The 26,891-nt window shown below is 44.9% G+C and overlaps 1 protein-coding gene across 1 annotated transcript in view; it reads right to left on the bottom strand.

The window, feature by feature from the left end:
• Positions 1–26,129, bottom strand: part of ABHD12B (abhydrolase domain containing 12B) — a 30,722-nt gene extending 4,593 nt beyond the window's left edge. Inside the window, exons 1-10 of the mRNA XM_040332184.1 lie at positions 25,887–26,129; positions 19,607–19,731; positions 18,430–18,532; positions 15,090–15,209; positions 12,876–12,906; positions 10,341–10,386; positions 10,137–10,266; positions 5,831–5,868; positions 3,832–3,911; positions 2,853–2,935 (exon numbers count right to left, since the gene is read on the bottom strand). Of these exons, the coding sequence (XP_040188118.1) occupies positions 2,853–2,935; positions 3,832–3,911; positions 5,831–5,868; positions 10,137–10,266; positions 10,341–10,386; positions 12,876–12,906; positions 15,090–15,209; positions 18,430–18,532; positions 19,607–19,731; positions 25,887–25,990 (860 nt within the window). The 5' untranslated portion in view covers positions 25,991–26,129. The remainder of the gene's footprint in view (positions 1–2,852; positions 2,936–3,831; positions 3,912–5,830; positions 5,869–10,136; positions 10,267–10,340; positions 10,387–12,875; positions 12,907–15,089; positions 15,210–18,429; positions 18,533–19,606; positions 19,732–25,886) is intronic.
• Positions 26,130–26,891: the final 762 nt, after the last annotated feature.

The raw sequence follows: 26,891 nt of genomic DNA, 5'->3' as shown, positions 1-26,891 counted from the left end.
AGAAACTGCAGAGATAGTAAAGGAGGTGGTCAGAGACCGCAAATATAGTACAGGAGATGGTCAGAAACTGCAGACATAGTACAGGAGATGGGCAGGGGCTGTGTATCCTATGCAATCTATCATGCCATAAAACATCTAGAGCAGGGGCAGCCCAGAGCACATGTAAAGGGATGCTGGGGATGCCAGCACACTGAACACTGTGACTCACCTTGGTTCTCTCTCTGTGCAGCCCGAGATGGGATGGGGAGGCATTCCAACTGGAGTTGGTGGAGACAGTGCCAGATCCAAGACTCCCAGTGTGAGGAATTCATTCCTGCACATCAGCACTCAGCAGCCACTGAAAACTAGAACCCTTGTGTCAGGAAGAGGAGCGGCCCCTCCCCCGAGCACTGCCAGGCTGGACGGGCTCCCTAATGCTCACACATCAGTTCTGGACAGACACACACCTATGCTCAGAACACTAGTTCTGGACGGACACAAACAAGGAGAGAAGGAGGGAGGGGAGAACTCTGGCACTTTGGCGCCCCCACCTCTGCAGGCGCCTGGGTGCAAAGCACCCTGTACACCCTGCCTAGGATCGGCCCTGCATAGCAGTATACACGTGGTAGTATGCTGACATGGATTGGTGCCAGGAATGGGAAAATTACATAAGTATTTGATAAAAAAAAATTGTTTTTCTGGTGCCAAGATGGCGGGATACTACCACATCTGTTGCCATGGACTGGCACCAGGAAAGGAAACTTACAGTAACTATTTGTTACAATTTACTGTACTCCGTGCACAAGGCCAGCTCCAAAAAGACATGGTTTAATGGCCTACACAGAGGCTTAACCTCAACCCTACTAAACACCTTTGAGATGAATTGGAGCATTTATGGTGAGCCAGGTCTTCTCATCTAACATCAGTACCTGACCTCGCAAATGGGCCAAAATTCCCAAAGACACCCTCCAAAAACTTGTGGAAAGCCCTCCCAGAAGAATGGAGGCAACTCCATGGCCATATTTTTAGAAAACAGCTCATATAGATGGGATGGTCTGGTGTTCACAGACTTTTTGCCATATATAGTATGTACATCGGGAAGCTATGTTTGCTCATTACATTTGCAGGCTCTGCTTCCTGCTTAGTACTGCGGAACATTATTTTCTCTAGACTGAGTTCATAGGAAATATCCTCCCAGGCTCTAGAAGTCACATAATTACACACTGCCACCCCTCCCTGCCCGAGGTTCTTCCTTGCCGGACTATTGTACACATTTCGCTTTACTTATCTCCATAACTTTTTTTTACTTTTGAACTGTCCATTAATATTCTCTCCTGGAACTAATGTTTTTATGGCATTGGGACCCATACCAGAGAATGTCATTAGCCAGATTGCAGACACTATTGTATTAAGAAATTGTATCCAGGAATTCAGCCACTTTGTAAAAAGTGAAGGTACATTATAAGTTAAGTCCAAGGAGCTGCATGAAATCTCCTGGGCGTTTCTCTTATTTATATTTGATGGGCTTATTGCTCTGCAGGGAATTAAAGTCAAGACACTTGGGGGGGTGAGAGAGGAGAAAGGCACACACAGCAGCTATGCCTACCCCTCCCCTCTGCTGCCCATTCAGAGAAGCCTTTGTATTTTGTGAATATAATACAAAGTCTTCTGTGAGTGGGCAGGAGGAGGGGAGGGGAGGGAGGACATAGCGGATGCACTGAGTCTCCTCTTCAGGATGCATAGCTCAGAAGGATCAGCATCACTCTCCCGGAACTACAGTAATAGCTGTCTTCTGGAAGTACTATAAAGCTGTCAGATGTAAATAATACATCTAAGCCCAGGAGGTGTCTTGCACCTTGCTAGACTAAATCATGTAGCCAGATTCATAAAGAGTTACGCCGGCTTATAAGTAGATACGCCGTCGGAACTCGGAATCTACGCCGTCGCAAATTTAAGCGTATTCTGGAAACCAGATACGCTTAAATTAGGCTAAGATACGAGCAGCGTAAGTCTCCTACGCCGTCGTATCTTACGGTGCAATTTTTCCGCTGGCCGCTAGGTGGCGCTTCCGTTGAGTTCGGCGTAGAATATGTAAATGACTAGATACGCCGATTCACGAACGTACGTGTGCCCGTCGCAGTAAAGATACGCCGTTTCCGTAAGAGGTATGCTGGCGTAAAGATAAAGCTGCCCCCTAGTTGGCCTAGTCAATGTTAAGTATGACCGTCGTTCCCGCGTCAAAATTTTAAAATTTTACGTCGTTTGCGTAAATCGTCCATGAATGGGGCTGGACGTAATTTACGTTCACGTCGAAACCAATACGTCCTTGCGGCGTACTTTGGAGCAATGCACACTGGGATATGTACACGGACGGCGCATGCACCCATCAATCACATCGGGTCACCACCCATTTACATAAAACACGCCCCCCTCATCCTTTGAATTAGGAGCGCTTACGCCGGCCCCATTTACGCTACGCCGCCGTAAGTTAGGAGGCAAGTGCTTTGTAAATACAGCACTTGCCTCTCTGACTTACGGCGGCGTAGCGTAAATACAATACGCTACGCCGCCGTAAAGATGCGCCGCCGTACCTGAATCTGGCTAATAGTGTGCCTTTGTTGTTTACAAAGTTGCTGGAGTCCAGGAAGAAAGTGGGGCTCCAGTTTTGTTTTTTAAAATTTTTTTTTTTTAATAGGCAAACAGCAATTTTACATTATGGAACAGTGCTACAACTGCAGTGCCCCACTGAACTCAAGTAAAGCATCCTAGCTTTGTAGTTACAGTTCCAACAAAGGGCCACGTGTTTTTTTACCAGCCACCCCTGTGAAAGAGCCCTAACAAAAAAAAAAAAAATGGAAAAAAAAAAAACTTACTTTTCATCATTGGGAAACACATGATTGCTGAGTGCAAATGTGTCCAGGAAAAAATATTCGAATCCGGGGTAAATGTGGTAGATCTGCCAGAGAAAAAAATATCAGTTATCACATGATGGAAAATCCACATGACAAGATCTGAAAATATCCCCATCAATTCTTGCAACAGCGACAAACCATGTGACTAGTGCTTCCTATAAAAGTGACAGAACGTTATAGTATAAAAGGCAAAAATGGGGTAAAAAGCAGAACTACAATGACAGTTAGCAGTTTTCTGTCTCTGGGATGTCAGAACAGGACATCAGCCTTACGTGTCACTCCCTGCCATTCTATAGCAAAAGAAAACCATCGTCCTATTTACTGCTTGTAGAAATATATAAGAAAGAGATCCATTTAATCCAAATAATCTTAGCAGCATGTGTTAAATCCCAGCTCTGGCAAAATAAGTTTTTTTAGGTCCCTGCCCCACTATCACTGGCAGGAAAAGAGGACTCTTGGCAGGGGGTTCTGACCCTGACATACACTTCCTATCTGACAGTGCAAATTTAGCTTACTTAAAGTGGATGTAAACCCAAAAATGTTTTATTTTTATTTTTTTGATGCGACAATGTAGAGTATAAGTATAAGATTTCCTATCATCTGTGCCCAGTCTTGTCACACAGAGTTAATCCAGCTCTGAGCAATCCTCTTTTATTGTTCAGTGAAAAATTAACAGACTTCCAGATACAACCCTGTCTAAATAAAAAGTCCGTTCCTCTATCCTTGCTTTGAGTGACAGGTTATTTACATATCTAGCTTGGACATGTTTATCATAATATGAGGTGATCCACAGTATAAAAAGTGAGAAATCCACCCCTCCCCCACATAACACATCCTGGTAATATACTGTACAATGACCTGTGGGATCACCTCATATTATGATATACATAACAGAATATACAGAAGTTCTATGTTGCAGTTTTATGCTACAATCACAGACCTTTCCGAAAGGGTGATATGCTCCAGCATCTCGGATGTTGGTATACGGGGCCTCCAAGATCACTGCGTCAGCTGCATTCCCTGTATGGAGACAAATCACAAATCATAAACAGCAATGGCAACATTTGTACAATAATTCCAACATTCCTATGATAATCTATTATAAGGAATCAAGGGGAGTTTTTATTTTACAATCTCAGCTTGCACCTCTTTACTGTATAACTAACAAAGATTAATTAGAAGAATTTAGGTTCTTCAGCCTATAAAAGCACCTCTGTGCTAGCCTATGTCTCCATGCACACAAAGGCCCGGATTCAGATAGGAGTTACAACAGCGTATCTCCGGATACGCCGTCATAACTCTGAGTGGCGGGGTCGTATCTATGCGCCTGATTCTTAGAATCAGTTACGCATAGATTTCCCTAAGATCCGACCGGCGTAAGTCTCTTACACCGTCGTAGCTTAGTCTGCATATTTACGCTGGCCGCTAGGTGGCGCTTCCTTAGATTTACGCGAGGAATATGCAAATTAGGTAGATACGCCGATTCAGAAACGTACGTCCGCCCGGCGCATTTTCTTGCGTCGTTTACGTTAGGCTTTTTCCGGCGTAAAGTTACCCCTGCTATATGAGGCGTATCCTATGTTAAAGTGGAGGTTCACCCGAAAAATTAATTTTTAACATTAGATTGAGCAAAATTAGGCGAAGCAGAATCGGGTGTCTTTTTTTAAATCAATGCAGTACTTACCGTTTTAGAGATAGATGTTCTCCGCCGCTTTCCCGGTATGGGCTGCGGGACTGGGCGTTCCTATTTGATTGACAGCCTTCCGACGGTTGCATACAGCGCGTCACGAGTTCCCGAACGTCGGTGCGCAGGCGCCGTACAGAGCCGCACCGACGTTCGGCAACTCGTGACGCGCTTTATGCGACCGTCGGAAGGCTGTCAATCAAATAGGAACGCCCAGTCCCGAAGATCATACCCGGAAGCCACGGAGAACATCTATCTCTAAAACAGTAAGTACTACATTGATTTAAAAAAAAAACACCCGATTCTGCTTCGCCTAATTAGCCTCAATCTAATGTTAAAAAAAAAAATTCAGGTGAACTCCCGCTTTAAGTATGGACGTCGGGGCCAGCGTCAAATTTTCCGTCGTTTGCGTAAGTCGTTCGCGAATAGGGCTGGGCGTAATTTACGTTCACGTCGAAAGCATTGGCTTTTTGCGGGTTAATTTGGAGCATGCGTACTGGGATACGTTCACGGACGGCGCATGCGCCCTTAGCCAAAAACGTAATTTACGTGGGGTCAGCCTTCATTACCATACAACACGCCCACTGCATGGAGAATTTGAATTCCGCGGGCTTACGCCGGACCACATACGCTACGCCGCCTTAACTTGGGGAGCAAGTTCTTTCCGAATACGTAACTTGCGCCCTAAGTTACAGCGGCGTAACGTATCTGAGATTCGTTACGCCCGCCGATAGATACGCAATTGTATCTGAATCCAGGCCAAAGACTTTTATAGGCGTATTAAAAAAAGGAGCATCTACAGGCAAAGAAAAAATCCCATCAAAGGAGCATTCAGGAGAGGAGTCGAAGAGCAGTACAAACTCAAAACATGCCCAAACGCATCTAAAATTGTAACCTATCATCTTGTAAACCAACCCGTGTATTTTAAATTAGAAATAAAAAGGCAAAATATTTATGTATAGACATTAAAAAAAAAAAAAAAAAAACTCTTTTTGTAAGGCTCCATTCACACTGAGAGCATAGGGGGTCCCCGGGTTACGAACCCGTTAGGGACTTTCCTCCTGTTTGTAGATGGGAAATGCTCGTAAGTCGGCCGCGCATGCGCAGACCGGCAATTACGGACATTTCCGACATTTGGAGTAAAAAAACATCCACCGAGGTGAGTGAATTTTTATTTATTTTTCTCATGTGAGATTTAATATAGTTGAATTTTCATAATATGGAATTAGTATTTGTAGGTAACAAAGTTGCTCACCTTTTTCTTGCAGTTTCCTGGCTGCATTCGTGGCAATACTGTCGATATGAAAACAAATAAATGTAATATATAAGCAAATGACTTTCTCTTTCTTTTGAACAAGCATACAAATATGGACAATATGGTGCTAGCGAAGTTGGAAATTTCTTGACAAATGGCAGAATTTATTCTGAGGTCACTGAGAACACAGAAACTGTTGCAAGAGTAAATTCCCAGAGTTCGGCTTGTGCTCGCTGATTCTACATACACAACTCCATCCAGACTGTACTGAAACAGTGTAGCCAGGTTAAAAACACAGACAAGACTTCATCTTTTTTACCAGAAGTTTCAGTAGTCACTATAAACAGGGCTGTCTTTAAAGGGGAGTTCCAGCCTTTTTTTAAGTTTATTAAAAGTCAGCAGCTACAAAAAGTGTAGCTGCTGGCTTTTAATAAACAGACACTTACCTGTTCCACGGCTCCAGCGCCGCGCCGCCCGGGGCTCCGCTCCTCACCCCCCCTCGCCGGCCGGCGTCTTCATTCCTAGTGTGGGCACCCGGCAGTGACAGCTTTCGGCTTCACGGCCGGGCACCCACTGCGCATGCACGAGCGGCACTGCGCATGCGCGAGCGGCGCGGTCCGATTGGACAGGCTCTCGCCTACAGGGAGGGGCTGCAATAAGGCGATTAAGCTAATCGCCTTTACAGCCCCTCGGCGGAAGGAGGAAGTGGGACAGGAAGTCCCCTTCTCCTGAAGCCCCCACTCCCCCCCCCCCCCCCAAAAAAAATTACATACCAAATGTGGCATGTAAGGGGGTGAGGAGTGGGTTAAGCGGAAGTTCCATTTTTAGGTGGAACTCCGCTTTAAGGCAGGGCAAAATGGGCAGCTGCCCTGGGCCCTGTCATCGATGTGGGGCCCAAAGCAGCTGCCTCATACTTGCCAACTATCCCAGTTTAAATTCCCTTGTCCCTTGAAGTTTTAGTCCTGTGTTGTGTCCTGGTATCTTAGTGTGAAGTGCTGCTACTAATGCTGCCCAGCTCTGCCCTATTGTTGTGTGCAGATGACTCACCTGAAGACCCTGGGGTTGATTTACCAAAGGCAAATCCACTTTGCACTAGAAGTGCACTTGGAAGTGCAGTTGCTGTAGATCTAGGGGGGACGTGCAAGGAAAATAAAAAACAGCATTTTAGCTTGTACATGATTGGATGATAAAATCAGCAGAGCTTCCCCTCATTTCAGGTCTTCCCCCAAGATCTAAAGCGACTGCAATGGCAGTGGCAGTGCAAAGTGGATTTGCCTTTTGTAAACACCCCCCCTGTATTTACATGTAAATAACCATCATTCATATGTAAATATCAGAGGCCGGCAGCATTCATATTTAAATAAAAGGCGGCATTCATATGTATATCCAGGTTTTTTTTCTCAGAGAATAGGTGCAGGAACTCTCCCTTTTGGAGTTACCCCGTCTTTACCACTACCTAACTCTGAGCACCGTCCTTGGTCTCACCCCCTACCCCCCTCCCAGTACTACACCTTTAATTTGTTAATGATAACAAGGAAAGCAGTAAAATATATCCCCTGCAGCCAACAACAATAGACCCCCAGCAACAATAGATCTCCCGTCAACGACAGACCCCCTACCCAGCGACAAAAGATCTCCCCAAAGACAGTATCGATAGACCATCCAGCAGCCAGCTACAATATAATTCTCCCTCAACTGTAGATCCCTCCAGGCAACAACTGACCCAGCAACATAAGACCCATCCCAGCAAAAATAGATGCCCCGTCAGCAAAAATATACCTCCCCAGCATCAATAGACCCTCCCCCTGCAAATATAGATCCCTTGCAGCAACCGAGATCAGCAATAGACACTGTAGCACAACCCAGCACCTCTTGACATCACATACATTCAGTGCTAGAGGTGCCGGAACTGCGTTCCCGCTGAAAAAAAGCCCTGTGTATATCATGTCCCTCTGCAGTGAAGAGATGACGTTCTGTAACTTCTAGCAACCAATCAGTGAGCAGTATTACTGTACAGTCTCTAGCAACCAATCAACAAGAAGAAATCATGTGCTGTAACCTCTAGCAACTAATCAGTGAGCCGTAATGTGTGCTGAAACCTCTAGCAACTAGTCAGTAAGTGGCAATGATATGCTGTAACCTCTGGCAACCAATCACAATCACTGCCTGATCTGATACAGTAAACTGATTTTAAGTCTAGCTGATATTTATTGTATGGTGAAGATCAAAATTGCATGGTGGGGGGGGGGGGGGGGGGGGATTTTCTTTGCCCAGGGTCCAATCAACATTAAAGATGGCCCTGACTATAAATGGAATTTCATCCAAAACACCCCTGATGTCTCACTTGCCCTGTAATGAAGCCAATAGAATGCAATTAGTGCCCCAAGAGATTTTCCCCAATCACACTGGCTGAGGAAAATGGGAAGTGACAGAAGAACCTGGAAGTGATGTTTTACATGTAGCTTCTGTGTCATTAGCAGTAAGGGGAGATCAGGGAACAGACCTTCCCCCTCTACCCAGTGGTGCCCGCCATGCTGGTCCTCCTGGGTTTGCCAATGGGTGTGCAGAGCCAAGGAAACCTTGCAGGAGGGGGGGGGGGGGTGCTGGTTGGCATTTATTAGTGTGTGAAGTCATTGGGAAGCTTGTAAGGTACACACACTTTTTATTTGTAAAGGTTTTTGGTTCACACAAAGTAGGTTTATATCCGTTGTGGCTATTGGGGAATATATTTAAATGGATGTTTTTGTGTTCGGAGTTCAGCTTTAAGCTTACAGATAAACTATGATGCCCATGAACAAGATAAAACAATGGGCAGAACCAGGGGCGGACTGACAACTCATGGGGCCCCCGGGCAATAGGAGATTACGGGGCCACTAAGTATACACACAAACACATACAGTATACATACACAGTATACACACACAGACACACAATATACACACACACATACAGTATACATACACAGACACACAATATACACACACACACACACACACACACACATATACAGTATACATACACAGTATACACACACACATACAGTATACATACACAGTATACACACACAGACACACAATATACACACACAGTATACACACACATACAGTATACACACACAGTATACACACACACATACAGTATACATACACAGTATACACACACACACACACAATATACACTTTTAGGTAGATTCAGGTACATTGGAATAAAGTTACGGCGGCGTAGCTTAGCGTGTTTAGGCTACGCCGCCGTAAATTAGCTAGGCTAGGCCCGCACGGGCCTAATGATTTCGACGTGGACGTAAACTACGTAAATCCTGATTTGCGGACGACTTACGCAAACGACGTAAAAAATTTGAATCTCGCGGCGGGAACGGCGGCCATACTTTAACATTGTTATTCCACCTAATAGGTGGAATAACTTTAGGCCTGCTAATGGCTTACGGAAGCGGAGTAAAACTACTGCGGCGGCCGGGCGTACGTTCGTGAATCGGCGTATCAACTCATTTACATATTCTACGCCGACCGCAATGGAAGCGCCACCAAGCGGCCATCCGAAAAATTGCAACCCAAGATAGGATGGCGCAAGCCGTTTTATCTTAGTTATGTTTAAGCGTATCTCTGTTTGAGCATATGCTTAAACATAAGTCGGCGTAGATTCTGAGTTAGGTCGACTTACCTACTGATATGTCGGCCCAACTCTACCTGAATCTACCTAACACAGTATACACACACACACACACACACACACACACAGTATACACAATACATACACAGTATACACACACACACACACACACTATATACACACAGTATACATACACACACACAGTATACACACACACAGTATACACACACACACACACACACACACAGTATACACAATACATACACAGTATACACACACACACACACACACACTATATACACACAGTATACATACACACACACAGTATACACACACACAGTATACACACACACACACACACACACAGTATACACAATACATACACAGTATACACTATATACACACAGTATACATACACACACACAGTATACATACACAGTATACACAATACATACACAGTATACACACACACTATATACACACAGTATACACACACTGAAAAGGTACTGGAGAGGCGGGGCAGCTATAATCTTTTTTTTTTTTTTCTAAACACTGACTTTTACATAATGTCCCAGGTTTTACTGATGCTGGCAACCCTGATGGGGCCCCCTAGTGGCATGGGGCCCTCAGGGAGTGCCCAGGTGCTCGAATGGTCAGTCCGCCCCTGGGCAGAACTTACCCAGTGCCCAGAGAATGCCCCCAAAGGCAGACAGGGTTTCCATGGCTGCGAGTCTTCACCCATTCATATAAATAGACGGAATCGTGGGTCACACCGGCCTCACTCGGTTCTCCAGTGGATTCAGCAAAACCTAAAGAATAATGAATAGTGAGGGCATGGAGAGGTTGTCACTCGGCCACAATTGGGCATCAGGGAGTCACAAACCTCTGTAGTCCAGAGCCAATACATGGAAGCCGGCTTCACTGAGAACCTGCGGGGGGATTCCACATCACATCAGGACCACAAATACAATCATGAATCCCTTCTAATTCATTTATATACTTTTCATTTTTTTTTACTCTTTATGATTTGACCTGATTCAATAAAGTGGTTCAGCTCTTAACATAAACCTAAACTAAATCTCATATAGAGCAGAGCTCCAGCCAAAACTACCAAGATATAAGATATAGGTTTGTTTGGATAGCAGAGAAGAGGGCACAATCTTTATTTGGGGCGAAAAGACAGATAGCAACTCACATTGACAGCTAAAAACAATAGACATACAGTATGTACTGCTGAAAAATGTGTTTGTTTGTTTCATTCATCTTTTAGCTTTTTTTGGAAATTCGAAAAATCTGAATTTTTAAAATTGGCAATTCGGAAATTTGAAAATCCACATTTTCAGATTTTCGAATTTTTTGAATTTTCAAATTTCCGATTTTTACATTTTTTAATTTCCGAATGTCCAAAATTTCTAAATTCCAAAATTTCAGGAATTTGAAAAATCGGAATTCGAAAATTCGACATTTGAGAACCACGAAAATTCAGAAATTAAAAAACAAAAAACAAAAAAAAAAAAAAAACGGAAATTCGGAACTAAACAAAAACTAATTCGGAACTAAACAAATTGCACATGTCTAAAAAACAAAAGCTCATCAAAAGATAAAGGCCAGTGGGGGGAGTCCACAGCACAGTATGCCTTGGCCCTACAGGTGACTGTAACAGCCTACCAGGCCCGTTGCTACAGGACAGGCAAAACAAACAATTGCTTGGGGCCCCGAGCTGGCCTGGGGCCCCCAACTTCCCTTTTCCACGCTGTAGCGTGTCCGAACTCCTTTTCCTTCCTCCTGGAGTCCTGTCAGTCCAGCCGGGTACCGCGCGTGGTACAGGAGATTCAGTTTCCGGTTCTCTGCCAGACTGACAGGAAGTGCACACTGAGTGCTCACTTCCTTTCAGTCCGGCCGGGAACACAGGAAACTGAATCTCCTGTACCACACGCAGTACACGGCCCAGCCCCGGCACTATCTGATAGGGGGCTGGGGACCCATAATGATAGAACACCGGACTAAGAGGAGCTCGGCCACCCTACAGGGAAGAAGGGGAGGTGAGAATAGAAATACATAGGTATTGGGTGGGGGGGGGGGGGGGGAGTAAGAACATAGGTGTAAAAAATTTAAAAACCTAACGCAGGTTTTGTGTGCGCGGGGGGTGCTTGGGGGCCCCCATTTTGCTTGGGGCCCCCAAATTTCTTCCAACGGCCCTGCAGCCTACCCATTGTGGTGTCTGGACCCAGACACCCTACTGTGCTGAGGACTTCCCTTGTCTTTTGACGAGCCATTGTTTTTAGCTGTTAATGTGAGTTGCCATATGTCTATTCACCGCACTAAGTGTATTTATACTGCACTTAGATTTCGCCCTTTTCTCTGCTACTTTGTTATCCACAGTTACTTCAGTTTCTCCAGAGGTGCTGCACCAAATGTCTGGGGCCAGCAAGAAGTCACCCTGTATGTTCTAATTGTACTTAATGCGGAGCTCCGCTGTAAAAAAAAATACTGCAGCTCCTGACTTTTAATAAATGGACACTTACCTGTCCTGGAGTCCAGCGACATCGGCAGCAGAAGACGAGCAATCGCTCGTCTCTCTGTTGCCCCCACTGCCATCCTCAGTGAGGAAATCAGGAAGTGAAGCGTTTCCTACCCGATTCCCTACTGCGCATGCACGAGACGCGCTGCGCCGTCCTCACTGGTCCCCTGCTGTGTTCTGGGAGCCGTGTGATTCCCAGAACACAACGGGGGACGGGAAGTGACGCACTACCCACAGGTCCCCGCAGAGTGTGTTCCCGGAAGTGGGTGCAAATACCTGTCTTAGACAGGTTTCTGCACCCCCCCACCCCACTGAAAGGTGCCAAATGTGACACCGGAGGGGGGAGGGTTCCGATGAGCGGAAGTTCCACTTTAGGGTGGAGCTCCGCTTTAATGGCTTCTTGCTGAACTGAATTTTGCTGAATTTTATCTGTGTACATAGGTCACTCATTGTGCCAAATATTCTTCCCCATCTTCCTTGAATTTTAATGTGCTTTGGGTATTTCTTCCAGGTCTGTGCCGTAATCGAGTGAAACCCTTACCTCTGTGCAGGAGCTTCCTGCAATAAAGACCTCACACTGCTGCTTTCTCTCCTTTTGCAGGGTGACTGGTCTTGTCTCCGCCCCCTCCTGTAGTTTTCTGCAGGCAGCCTGTAGTGGGTGGGGCCTGCTGAGCCCCTCCCACAACTCTGCTCTCCATACAGGCTATGTACAGCACAGTGATGATGTCACTCTTTCATTAACAAGGTAATATCTGGGTATGCAAAAGGCATTTGGTGCACGCAAAATGCATTGATATCCTTTGCCGCTATTGAGGACTATATTTAAAGGAAAGTTCTGTGCCCGGAGTTGTGCTTTAAAGGCAGAAATTCACAGCACAGACATGGAGACATGCTCACCTTCATTAGCTGCACTCTGTGATCGACAGCCCTGGAGGAAGAAAGAAAAAAGAAGTTGAGGTCTTTGTGGACATGAAACATAAGCTTGCTGTGACTGTGTCTTGTAGAGGAAGAATCAGGCAGGTCTAACTACCTGATTGAATACTATATAAAGTAGTGTATATAGTGCAATCACCCACAGGACCAATCAGAAATCATCTCACTGAGAGTAAACTGAAGTGTGTGCTGTAGGAGACGGTTCTGCATCCTCTGTGAATGTGCAGGACGGCTGCAGAAACAGACATCTGAACAATCAATGTATCATATACTTTATCATCATTAGCAACACTGTACACCCCTATAGTGGAAGAGGACTCCTTACAGGCAACCAGGGGCGGACTGACCATTGAGTCAACTCCCAAACTGCAACTGTCATTTCCACAATAAAGAATGCATTTTAAATGCATTTTTTGCTGTGAAAATGACAATGGTCCCAAAAATGTGTCAAAATTGTGCGAAGTGTCCGCCATAATGTCGCAGTCACGAAAAAAAAAAAAAAAAAAAAATCGCTGATCGCCGCCATTAGTAGTAAAAAAAAAATAAAAAAATAAAAATGCAATAAAACTATCTCCTATTTTGTAAACGCTATAAACTTTGCGCAAACCAAGCGATAAACGCTTATTGCGATTTTTTTTACCAAAAATATGTAGAAGAATACGTATCGGCCTAAACTGAGGAAAACATTTTTTTTATATATTTTTGGGGGATATTTATTACAGCAAAAAGTAAAAAATATTGAATTTTTTTCAAAATTGACGCTCTATTTTTGTTTATAGCACAAAAAAATAAAAACCGCAGAGGTGATCAAATACCACCAAAAGAAAGCTCTATTTGTGGGGGAAAAAGGACGCCAATTTTGTTTGGGAGCCACGTCGCACGACCGCGCAATTGTCTGTTAAAGCGACGCAAGGGCCGAATTGTAAAAACGCCTTTGGGCATTTAGCAGCATATTGGTCCAGGGCTTAAAGCGGAGGTTCACCCAAAAATCCACTTTTTGACATTAGCTGTAGCATACTGCTAACATCTGCAGTATGCTGTTTTTTTTTTGTTTTTTTTTACTTGTACTTATCGTTATATGAGCCCTTGTTTTCCGGCTCCAAGCGGGGAATCCTGCGGGGAATGGGCGTTTCTAAGCAAAGAGGAGTTGATTGATGGCTGCTAAGGCGCGTCTTGGCCTCTGTTTAATCTTCAACTGCCATGATGCTGCACATGTGATCAGTTATGACACCAGCCATTGGATGGTTTGACAGTTTGGTTGAGAGCACAACCAATGTGACAGTTAGCATTTCCGGCATGCCAGGAATGTAACTGCTTTTTCAAAGCTGGGTTTACTTCTGCTTTAAGGATGCTGGAAAGTTCATTTTGAGGGTGAACCTCCGCTTTAAGTGGTTAAAGCAGAGGTTCACCCTAAAACATGTATATACCATTCCATCCAGCATACTGCCGACATGTACAGTATGCTGTTTTTTTATTTTTTTTTCGCTGTACATACCCTCGTATAGCTATTCCCCCCCCCCCCCCCCCCCCGGCTTCCGGCTAGTGGGCGTTCCTATTCAGAGACAAAGTGATTGACGTGATAACAAAAGCTTTCCCACGGCACATAAATGCGCGTCACCAGTTTCCGGAAGAAGCCGAACTGCGAGTCGGCTCTATACGGCGCCTGCGCACCGACGTTCGGCTTCTTTCGGAAACTGGCGACGCGCATTATGCGACGGGGGGGGGGGGGGGGAAGCTTTTGTCTTCACGTCAATCACTTAATCTCTGAATAGGAACGCCCACTCACGCAGGAGCCGCTACCCGGAAGCGGAAAATAGCTATACAACGGTATGTACAGCGGAAAAAAAATAATCTGTTATTATAGCAGAAAGCAAAACTAGAACTAAAAAAAAAAAAAAGAAGAAGCAGAAATGCAGAGGTGATCAAAAACCATCAAAAGGAAGCTCTATTTGCAAGAAAAAAAAAATATATAAACTTTTGCAAAGACACTGTGACTTTCCCCTGAATAAGTAAGGCGATGAGATCTCTTTAAAGCAAGCGCACAATCTCATTTATAAAAGAAGGATATAATGAACGGAATGTTTTCTTAATATTCTATCCAGACTGTGGCCCTTCACATGAAACGCGCAGAATAAAGTGACACCGGTCCGCGGTTACGGCGGATCAGCCTGTAATCACCTGGTTCCCCCATTGCCATGGAGATAAATTATAATTGGGTTGTCATCACCGAGAGAGTCTTCAAACCAGCGGCGGCCCTTTTCTCTCGCCTCTTCCCCCCTGCTGGCAGGCACGGTATGCCTAGGAGAACAAATCGGCGTGATTAATATGCATGCTTCGTGTACAGGAGGCGACTGTCTCATCTCGCTTAAATCCACCGCAATGAAACAAAATATCATTAAACAAATCGTCCGTGAAGTCAGCCGCCATGCTTAGAAACGGCGTTCTTATAATTAACCCCTATCTGTATAATTAGACAAATATTTGTTTTCTACAAATGGCTTCCTTTCAAGAGAATCTGTTTATTCCCGCTGCTAATTTCATTGTTTAGAGATAATTGAGCCAACGCGATTCCAAATCCATTCTACCAGACCAGGGCTCTCCAAAATGTCTAAACCAAGGACCAGGTTACTGGCCTCCAGACTTTAGGGGGGCCGGAGTGTGGCCAGCGGGAGTGGAAGGTTTCCTGACCTCAATGGGAGTCAACATTACCCGATTTTATATTAGGGGGAGGAATTGTGCCCCATCATTGGTGGGAATAGTGCCACAGTATTGGTATAAGTGGGAGGAATAGTGCCTCATCATTGGTATTAGTGGGAGGAATAGTGCCCCATCATTCATATCAGTGGGAGGAATAGTGCCCCATCATTGGTGGAAATAGTGCCACATTATTGGTATCAGTGGGAGGAATAGTGCCCCATCATTCATATCAGTGGGAGGAATAGTGCCCCATCATTGGTGGGAATAGTGCCACAGTATTGGTATAAGTGGGAGGTATAGTGCCCCATCATTGATATCATTGGGAGGAATAGTGCCCCATCATTGATATCATTGGGAGGAATAGTGCCCCATCATTGGTGGGAATAGTGCCACATTATTGTTATAAGTGGGAGGTATAGTGCCCCATCATTGATATCATTGGGAGGAATAGTGCCCCATCATTGATATCATTGGGAGGAATAGTGCCCCATCATTGGTGGGAATAGTGCCACATTATTGGTGGGAATAGTGCCACATTATTGGTATAAGTGGGAGGAATAGTGCCACATCATTGGTATCAGTGGAAGGAATGGTGCCCAATCATTCATATCAGTGGAAGGAATAGTGCCCCATCATTGGTATCTATGGGAGGAATAGTGCCACATCATTGGTATCATTGGGAGGAATAGTGCCCCATCATTGGTGGGAATAGTGCCACATTATTGGTATAAGTGGGAGGAATAGTGCCTCATCATTGGTATCAGTGGGAGAAATCGCATCCCATCATTGATATCAGTGGGAGGAATAGCGCCCCATCATTGGTACCAGTGGAAGGAATGGTTCTCCATCATTAATATCAGTGGGAGGAATAGTGCCCCATCATTGGTACCAGTGGAAGGAATGGCGCTCCATCATTGATATACTATACTATACTACAGGATTTATATAGCACCAACAGTGGGAGGAATGGCACCCCATCATTGATATCAGTGGGAGGAATAGCGTCCCAACATTGGTATCAGTGGGAGGAATAGCGTCCCATCATTGGTATCAGTGGGAGGAATAGCGTCCCATCATTGGTATCAGTGGGAGGAATAGCGTCCCATCATTGGTATCAGTGGGAGGAATAGCGTCCCATCATTGGTATCAGTGGGAGGAATAGCGTCCCATCATTGGTATCAGTGGGAGGAATAGCGTCCCATCATTGGTATCAGTGGGAGGAATAGCGTCCCATCATTGGTATCAGTGGGAGGAATAGCGTCCCATCATTGGTATCAGTGGGAGGAATAGCGTCCCATCATTGGTATCAGTGGGAGGAATAGCGTCCCATCATTGGTATCAGTGGGAGGAATAGCGTCCCATCATTGGTATCAGTGGGAGGAATGGTGCCCCATCATTGGTATCAGTGGGAGGAATGGCGTCCCATCATTGGTATCAGTGGGAGGAATGGCGTCCCATCATTGGTATCAGTGGGAGGAATAGCGTCCCATCATTGGTATCAGTGGAAGTAATGGTGCCCCATCATTGGTATCAGTGGAAGGAATAGCGTCCCATCATTGGTATCAGTGGAAGTAATGGTGCCCCATCATTGGTATCAGTGGAAGGAATGGTGCCCCATCATTGGTATCAGTGGAAGGAATGGCGCCCCATCATTGGTATCAGTGGGAGGAATAGTGCCCAATCATTGGTATCAGTGGGAGGAATTGTATCCAATCATTGGTATCCATAGGAGGAATAGTGCCCCATCATTGATATCAGTAGGAGGAATCGTATCCAATCATTGGTATCCATGGGAGGAATAGTGCCCCATCATTGGTATCAGTGGGAGGACTAGTGCCCCATCATTGGCATCGGTTGGAGGAATAGTGCCCCCATCATTGGTCTCAGTGGAAGGAATAGTGCCCCATTGCTGGTATAAGTTATATTTCGCTGTAGAGTCTGTTGTTGCTGGGTGGATCTATTGTTGCTGGGGATCTATTATTGTTGTTGGGGGGGTCAGATTTTGCTGGGGGGTTAATTGCTGCTGGTAGGGATCTATCTGTTGAGAGAGGGGGCTATTGTTACTGGCTGCTGGGAGATCTATTGTTGCTTGGGTGAATCTATTATTTCTACAGGGTTGTTGTTGTTGCAGGAGTCTGCCGTTTCTGAGGGGTATATTGTTCTGGGGTCTATTGTTGCTGGGTGGATCTATTGTCGCTGAGGATATATTATTGTAGGGGGGTCTATTGTTGCTGGTGGGGCGGTCATATTTTCTGGGGGTCAATTGTTGCCGGTAGGGATCTACTGTTGAGAGGAGTCTATTGTTGCTGGCTGCTGAGAAATCTATTGTTGCTGGGGTCTGCTGTTGCTGAGGGGTATATTGTTGTGGGGTTTATTTGTTGCTGACGGCAGGGAATACATTTTTCCTGCTTTTCCTTGTTCTCATTAACAAATTCTATACAATCGACTTAGCACCACAAACTTGATACTTGGTTCTGTATTCTCTAAAGCATGGGTCTTCAAACTACGGCCCTCCAGTTGTTCAGGAACTACAATTCCCATCATGCCTAGTCATGTCTGTGTGGTACAATGCCTCATGGGATGTGTAGTTCTACAACAGCTGGAGGGCCGTAGTTTGAGGATCCCTGCTCTAAAATGAGTAATACTGGTAGGTGGGTAGGCTGAGGAACCAAGGGATGGTGCTAAGAGGTAGGTGGGGGGCGGAGACTAGGGGTGGCTCAGAAGTTTGGAGTACCTGCACCTATTCTCTGAGAAAAAATCCCTGGTTACATCTCATAAAAATGCGCGGCCAACTTTTCTTCCATCATGTATGACCACTCACCAGACGCCGATGGTCACACCTTCGTCAGACGTGAGGTAGAAATTTGTGGTGTGGTTCAGGAGCGCTCCGGGATTCTTGTAGTCCACAAACAGAGGAATTTTTACTAGAGAAAGAGTTTGCAAAAAAATAAATATGTGGGCCCTAGAGCAGGGGTCTCAAACTCAAATTACCTGAGGGCCACAAGACAAGTTTTCATATGCCATGGGGGGCCGCATGCAAACTTTCAAACTTCAAAAACAACAGTACTGGTGTCAGCGAACACATTATTAACCCCCAGCACTGGTGTCAGCGAGCGCATTATTACCACCAGCACTGGTGTAAGTCAGGGTTTGACAAATTTGCTTGGAATCTAGGAGCCAGCTAAAAAAGTTAGGAGCCAGAAAACGCACCCTGTCCCGACGAGCTTGCGCGCAGAAGCGAACACATACGTGAGCAGCGCTCGCATATGTAAACGGTGTTCAAACCACACATGTGAGGTATCGCCGCGATTGGTAGAGTGAGAGCAATAATTCTAGCTCCTCTGTAACTTAAAACATGCAACATGTAGATTTTTTTAAACGTCGCCTATGAAGATTTTAAAAGGTAAAAAAGTTTGTCGGCATTCCACAAGCGGACACAATTTTGAAGCGTGACATGTTGGGTATGAATTTACTCGGCGTAACATTATCTTTCATAATATAAAAAAAAAATGGGGATAACTTTACTGTTGTCTTATTTTTTAATTAAAAAAAGTGTAATTTTTTCCCAAAAAAGTGCGCTTGTAAGACCGCTGCGCAAATACGGCGTAACAGAAAGTATTGCAATGATCGCTATTTTATTCTCTAGGGTGTTAGGATAAAAAATATATATAATGTTTGGGGGTTCTAATTAGAGGGAAGAATATGGCAGTGAAAATAGTGTAAAATGACATTAGAATTGCTGTTTAACTTGTAATGCTTAACTTGTAATACCAACGGCTCACCACCAGATGGCACCAGCTAAAAAAAAATAAAAAAAAAAAATTATTTTTTTTTTTTTTTTTTTTGCTCCCCTCACTTCCACCCTGCCTGAGGGCCATTTATAACTGGTCCGCGGGCCGCAAATGGCCCGCGGGCCGGTACTTTGAGACCACTGCCCTAGAGGGTCCCAAACATGGACATGGCCAGCCGTTTGATAGGACAATCCTTCTGGTACTCACCCATGTTTAAATAAACAACTTTGCCTAGTATTGCAGGGAAGAGCCTGATGATGAAAGGGACACATATATAAATGACGACAAGGCCCACACCAAACCTTTTCAGGAAGAACAACCAATTCGATAGGCTGGAAGGAAAAAAAAACATTTAACTGTCAAAAAAAAGAAAGAAAAAAAGACATGTTAATAAAAAAGAATACAATTTATGTTGGTGGAGGAACAGTTCATTGTACATAAACATAAATCCATTTTGAGCCCTTGTCTATGGAAGGGTCCCAACTATTTTGGGTAGCCTGATGCCGCGTACACACGACCGTTTTTCGGGTTGTAAAAAATTAAGATTTATTTTTATGTCATTAACCACTTCCATACCGGGCCTATTTTGGCACTTCTCTCCTACATGCAAAAATCATAATTTTTTTGCTAGAAAATTACTCAGAACCCCCAAAAACTATATATGTTTTTTTAGCAGACACCCTAGGGAATAAAATGCCGGTCATTGCAACTTTTTATCTCGCACGGTATTTGCGCAATCATTTTTCAAACGTTTCATGAATTAAAAAATAACAAAACAGTAAAGTTTGCCCAATTTTTTTGTATAATGTGAAAGACGAAGTTACGCCGAGTAAATAGATACCCAACATGTCACACTTTAAAATTGCGCACACTCATGCAATAGCAAATACCAAACTTCAGTACTTAAAAATCTCCATAGGCGTCGCTTATTTTTTTTTTGTGCTAGAATTGTTGCTGGCGCTCTAACGCACGCGACGATACCTCACATGTGTGGTTTGAACAGTGTTTACATATGTGGGCGGGACTTACGTGTGTGTTCGCTTCTGAGCACGAGCTACCGGGGATAGGGGCATTTAAAAAAAATATATATTATTATTTTATTTTTACACTTTTTTCTAAAAAAATAAATTTTTGATCACTTTTATTCCTATTACAAGGAATGTAAACATCCCTTGTAATAGGAATGGTTCGTGACAGGTACTCTTTATGGAGAGAGGCGGGGTCAATAAGACCCCACATTTCTCCTCCAGGCTGGAAAGCATTAGATTGTGAAAAAAAAATTCACAGATCTAAGGCTTTCAGCCGCGATTGCGACTGTGTTTACATTCCAGGACCCGGGCGTGACGTCAGATATCCCCACTGAAGGTCCAGGACGTCATATGACGTCCTTAGGCGGGAAGTGGTTAAAAACAATCGTGTGTGGGCTCCAGAGCATTTTTCACGATGTAAAAAATGTCCATTAAAAATTTCGAACATGCTCTAATTTTTCACGACGTTTTTTACGTTGTCGTTTTTAACGTCGTAAAAAAATGGTCGTGTGTGGGCTTTAACGACGTGAAAAAAAACGCGCATGCTCAGAAGCAAGTTATGAGACGGGAGCGCTCGTTCTGGTAAAACTACCGTTCGTAATGGAGTAAGCACATTCATCACGCTGTAACAGACTGAAAAGCGCGAATCAGCAAAAGCAGCCCCAAGGGTAGCACCATCCGGATGGAACTTCCCCTTTATAGTGCCGTCGTACGTGTTGTACGTCACGGCGCTTTTCTAGAGCATTTTTTTTCACGATCGTGTGTAGGCAAGGCCGTTTTAACGATCGGGTTGAAAAAAATTGTTTTTTTTCTAGACCATTAACCACTTAAGCCCCGGACCAAAATGCTGCCTAAAGACCCAAGGGGTTTTTACAGTTCGGGACTGCGTCGCTTTAACAGACAATTGCGCGGTCGTGCGACGTGGCTCCCAAACAAAATTGGCGTCTTTTTTTCCCCACAAATAGAGCTTTTTCTTTTTAAAAAAAATGCAATATTTTTTACTTTTTGCTATAATAAATATCCCCCAAAAACATATATACCATTTTTTTTCCCTCAGTTTAGGCCGATACGTATTCTTCTACCTATTTTTGGTAAAAAAAAAAAAAATCGCAATAATCGTTTATCGATTGGTTTGCGCAAAATTTATAGTGTTTACAAAATAGGGGATAGTTTTTTTGCATTTTTATTTATTATTTTTTTTTTACTACTAATGGCGGCGATCAGCGATTTTTTTCGTGACTGCGACATTATGGCGGACACTTCGGACAATTTTGACACATTTTTGGGACAATTGTCATTTTCACAGCAAAAAATGCATTTAAATTGCATTCTTTATTGTGAAAATGACAGTTGCAGTTTGGGAGTTAAACACAGGGGGCGCTGTAACATTTAGGGATCACTGTGTATGTGTTTACTAGTGTAGGGGGGTGTGGCTGTAGGAATGACATCATCGATCGTGTCTTCCCTATAAAGGGCATAAAGCGATCGATGCGCCGACACAGTGAAGCACGGGGAAGCCGTGTTTACATACGGCTCTCCCCGTTCTTCAGCTCCGGGGAGCGATCGCAACGGAGCGGCTATAAACGAATAGCCGCGCCGTCGTCCCGGATCGCTCCTGAAGCCACGGGGACCGCCGCATGTACCGGGGGGGGGTCCCGATCGGACCCCCGACCCACGTCAAGCAGAGGACGTATATATACACGTTGATGTGCCTGCCTGTGCCATTCTGCTGACGTATATGTACATGAGGCGGTCCTTAAGTGGTTAAAAAATGTCATTTTTTACAACCCGAAAAACGGTCGTGTGTACGCGGCATCATAGTTGATTGGACCGGTTAAAAATGCCCTTGGGTTCACCATTGTTCCCCCTGATGAACTTGGACTGGCCTTCTGTCCTTGGATCTTCTCTCCCATAGAGCGTGTAGAAAGTATTTATGATCATGTGACCGCTATGATTGGCTGGAACGGCGGTCACATGATCAAAAAGTAGTGATCAGCAGATTTCCGTTAAGCCCTGGTAACAGCTGTATTCCCATTAATTCATGCAAATATGTGGCCGCTCAGCGCCAGGGCCCAGTGGTGACAAAAGATTCATGCATTGCACAAATCTGTCTATCTAGGGCAGGGGTCCTTAAACTTTTTAAACAGGGGGCCAGTTCACTGTCCCTCAGATTCTTGGGGGGCCGGATCAAAGCAGCCTCATAAATGCCCAGCAGCGCAGCCTGACCAGTGCCCAGCAGCACAGCCTGACCAGTGCCCAGCAGCACAGCCTGACCAGTGCCCAGCAGCACAGCCTGACCAGTGCCCAGCAATGCAGCCTGAACAGTGCCCAGCAATGTAGTCTGCCCAGCAAGGCAGCCTGATCAGTGCCCAGCAATGCAGCCAGCCTGTCCTGTGTCCAGTAATGCAGCCAGTCTGTCCTGTGCCCAGTAATGCAGCCAGCCTGTCCTGTGCCCAGTAATGCAGCCAGCCTGCCCTGTGCCCAGTAATGCAGCCTGCCCTGTGCCCAGTAATGCAGCCTGCCCTGTGCCCAGTAATGCAGCCTGATCTGTGCCCAGTAATGCAGCCTGATCTGTGCCCAGTAATGCAGCCTGACCTATGCTCAGTTATGCAACCTGACCTGTGCCCAAAAGGCCAGGAGGGCCGGGCAAAAGACCTTGGTGGGCCGTATCTGGCCCGCGGGCCATAGTTTGAGGACCCCTGGTCTAGGGTGATAGAGGGGTGACAAGAGAGAGGGGGCGACGCTCCTGCGCCCTTTATGGATGCACCGCCACTGCTGTAAACCCAGCCTAACCATGAGCCCAAAGCTGGTATTTTTGGGCTTTTGGGTTACACTTTTTTTTCAAAGTAACTGAAGACACAGGGTTAATTTACTAAACTGGAGAGTGCAAAATCTGGTGCAGCTGTGCATGGTAGCCAATCAGTTTCTCACTTCAGCTTGTTCAATTAGGCTTTGACAAAAAACCTGAAGCTGATTGGTTATTATGCACAGCTGCACCAGATTTTCCACTCCCCAGTTTTAATAAATCTACCCCATAGAATATCTGCTGTGATCAATAACAGGGAAATGAGATCTAATTGACCTTCATCAAACATGGAATTGAGCCCCGGTTCACACTGCCGCAACTTGAGAGTTCAAAGTCGCATGACAAGTCGCGCCCCATTAACTGCAATGGAACCCGTCTAATTGGTGCGACTCGCTCTCACTTAGAAAAGGGTTCCTGTGCTACTTTTGGTGCAACTTCAATACGATTTGCATTGACTTCTGTTGAAGTCGTTGTATGCAAGCCGCAATGAAGTGTGAACGCAGGATCAGACAATAAAATTGCACCTTTTTATCCCAGTTTGATGGAATCTCTCCATTTATTGCCACACTTCAACCTTACAATTGACCCAAGTCTTGTCCATCGTGGGTGGTAGAGTGCTTTATTTTTGGCCATTGCTTGCCTTACTCCTTATTTGCATTTTCTGGTGGCTGGAAAGTGAAAATTGTGACAAAACTAAAGCAGCGTCAAACCCAAAAAAGTTATTGCAGCTTACCAATCATTGAGTGTAGTGGCGGCATTACTTTTTTGGGGGGCTTTCTCCCCTCTGTTTTTACCTGGGGACCAGGCCAGTAACACACATTGGGGCAGATCCACGTACCTGCGCGCAATAATACGATGGGCGCAGCGTATCCAAGATACACTAACTTTTTTTTTTTTTCGAATCCTCAAAGAATTTGCGCCGTAAGTTACGGCGGCGTAGTGTATCTTTGGCGGCGTAATGGTGCGCCATTCAAATCTCTGTGATGGGGGCGAGTTTTATGCAAATACGTTGTGACCTGACGTAAACAACGTTTTTTTTAACTGCGCATGCGCCGTCCGTGGGGGTATCCCAGTGCGCATGCTCGAAATTAACCCGGAACAAGCCAATGCTTCCGACGGTGACGTCATTCCATGCAAATCCCTATTCGCGAACGACTTACGCAAACGACGTAAAAATTTCAAATTTCTACGCGGGAACGACGGCCATACTTAACATTGAGTACGCCTCATAACAGTAGCTTTAACTATACGCCGGAAAAAGCCGAACGCAAACGATGTAAAAAAAAATGCGCCGGACGTACGTTCGTGGATCGCCGTAAACTAGCTAATTTGCATACTCAATGTGGAATTCGGCGGAAACGCCACCTAGCGGCCGCCGAAAAATTGCAGCTTAGATCCGATGGCGTACTAAGACGTACGCCTGTCGGATCTAGCCGAGATGCCGTTGTATCTTGTTTTGAAGATACAAAACAAAGATACGACGCACAAAACAAAGATACGCCGGCGTAATACTTGTGGATCTGCCCCATTCTGTATTAGAGTGCCCCCACCCTGGACAAAGGAGCTCAGGATGCACAGCAAACAGATGCAATGTCAGTCTCAGAGGATGGGCGTGTTAAATGTATTAGCAGATTTAAATGCACTAAATAAACCCAAGAGAATATTCGTGCACTTGCAAAAAAAACTGTAAACCTTAGTGACAAAAAACAAAGTAAAACAAATGCAATAAAAACTCACATGGATCAAACAGACAGCAGCTTCTAAATCACCAATCCAAGAAGGACGTGTAACAAGCTCTAGCCAAACAATAAAAAGTGCGCTATTCTTTCAACTTGTGTGCAATCAGGCATGCCCTTCTACTACGTAGTGGAAGGTAAATCTAAAGAAAATTGTATAGTGTATGGCCAGCTTAATGCAGCCATCACATCTAATGCCCCACACACGATTGGAATTTCCGCCAGAAAAAGTCCGATGAACGTAAATTCCGACCGTGTGTATGCTCCATCGGACTTTTGCTGCCGGAATTCCTGCCACCAAAAGATTGAGAGCTGGTTCTTAAATTTTCCGATGGAAAAAATTCCAATCAGAAAATCCGATCGCCTGTAGCAATTCCGACGCACAAAATTCAGTCGCATGCTCAGAAACAATTCGACGCATGCTCGGAGGCATTGAACTTCATTTTCTCGGCTCGTCGCAGTGTTGTACGTCACCGCGTTCTTGACCGTGTGTATGCAAGCCAAGCTTGAGCGGAATTCCGTCGGAAAAAACATCCAAGATTTTTCCGACAGAAAATCCGATCGTGTGTACGCGACATAAGAACTGATAAGAAATGCTGGCTTTTTTTGGTTTAATACTGCTTTAACCCCACCACTAAACTCAACTGCACGCTTGGCCCTAATGTTATCAATAGCAAAAACGTATACCATCAAGCCAATAGTATCACCCATATACCATCAAAATGTTCTTACACCACAATTCACAAACGCCCAAAACTTGACAAAAAATTGGTAAAAAAAAAAAAAACATTTTGCGATCAGATTTATTTTTCCAGTTCTGTATAGTGGTCACCGGTGTTCCCAGCGTGGATACAAAGAACAAAGTTCAGATCTATGAGATGACATAACGATTAGCAGTACTAAGTACACACACTCACCGTCTCTTACTCCTGCGGGGGGCTCCCCTATAGTCTTCCTGTGCTCCTCTCCCAGAGGTCTGAGCTCCGGGACCCCCTTTATGTGTCGCCTCTCTCCTTTTCATGTCGCCTCTTTACTGTCTGAATCCTCTGGCAGGGCTGCAATGATCACACACTCTCCACTAGGTCAAAGGATAAGCCATATCTTCACTTCCTCTCTGGTTATGGCTTTCACAAGCAGATCACATTAGTCTTCAGGGTCCTAATGAGCACACCCAGAGCTTTTTTTCTCAGAAAATAGGTGCAGGAACTCAACCACGACCCCGTTCAAATTTCACAAACAGTAGAAGGGTCTTAAAGGGGCAATAAATACCAGGATTGCATTACATAGAGAGTACAGAGTTCAGGGGGTTACATACAGAGTGCAGAGCTGTCACTTGTAAACACAGAAACCAGACTTCTGTGTTTACAAGTGATTGTGGTGAGCAGGCACCAAAGGGTCTGAGCCAAAGGTGGTGGAACTGATTCCCCCCAAGTTCCCCCTGAAAAAAAGCCCTGGGCACACCCATTCTAAAAACTGAGTTGCCACTTATACCAACTATGCAGGGGGAATCATTGGGAGTTCATTGCTCCACATTTTCTCAAGATCCCATAAATCAATCGATATGTTACCAGATTTGAAAGTGATTGTAAAGGCTCTTTAAAAAAAAATAAAAACAAATAACAAACACGTCTATACTTACCTCCTCCGTCCAAGGGTTTTGCACAGAGTGGCCCCGATCCTCCTTTTCTGGGGTGTTCTGGCTCCTCCCCACATCAAGTGCCCCCATGGAGAGCCCCATACCATAAGGGACACTTGTGTAGGTGTGCCCCCGAGTTAGGGTTGCCACCTCATCCCTTTAAAACTGAACACATATTAATTACACAGGTTTTGTGGCTGATTAAGGTGGTAATTAAACTCACTTGGGGCCAGATTCTCAGAGGAGATACGACGGCGTATCTCCAGATACGCCGTCGTATCTCTGC

The sequence above is a fragment of the Rana temporaria genome, chromosome 13 (genome assembly GCF_905171775.1).
Source record: "Rana temporaria chromosome 13, aRanTem1.1, whole genome shotgun sequence".
Taxonomy (NCBI): Eukaryota; Metazoa; Chordata; class Amphibia; order Anura; family Ranidae; genus Rana; species Rana temporaria.
The sequence above is the reverse complement of the archived record's forward strand: the minus strand, read 5'-3'. Positions and strand labels throughout refer to the sequence as shown.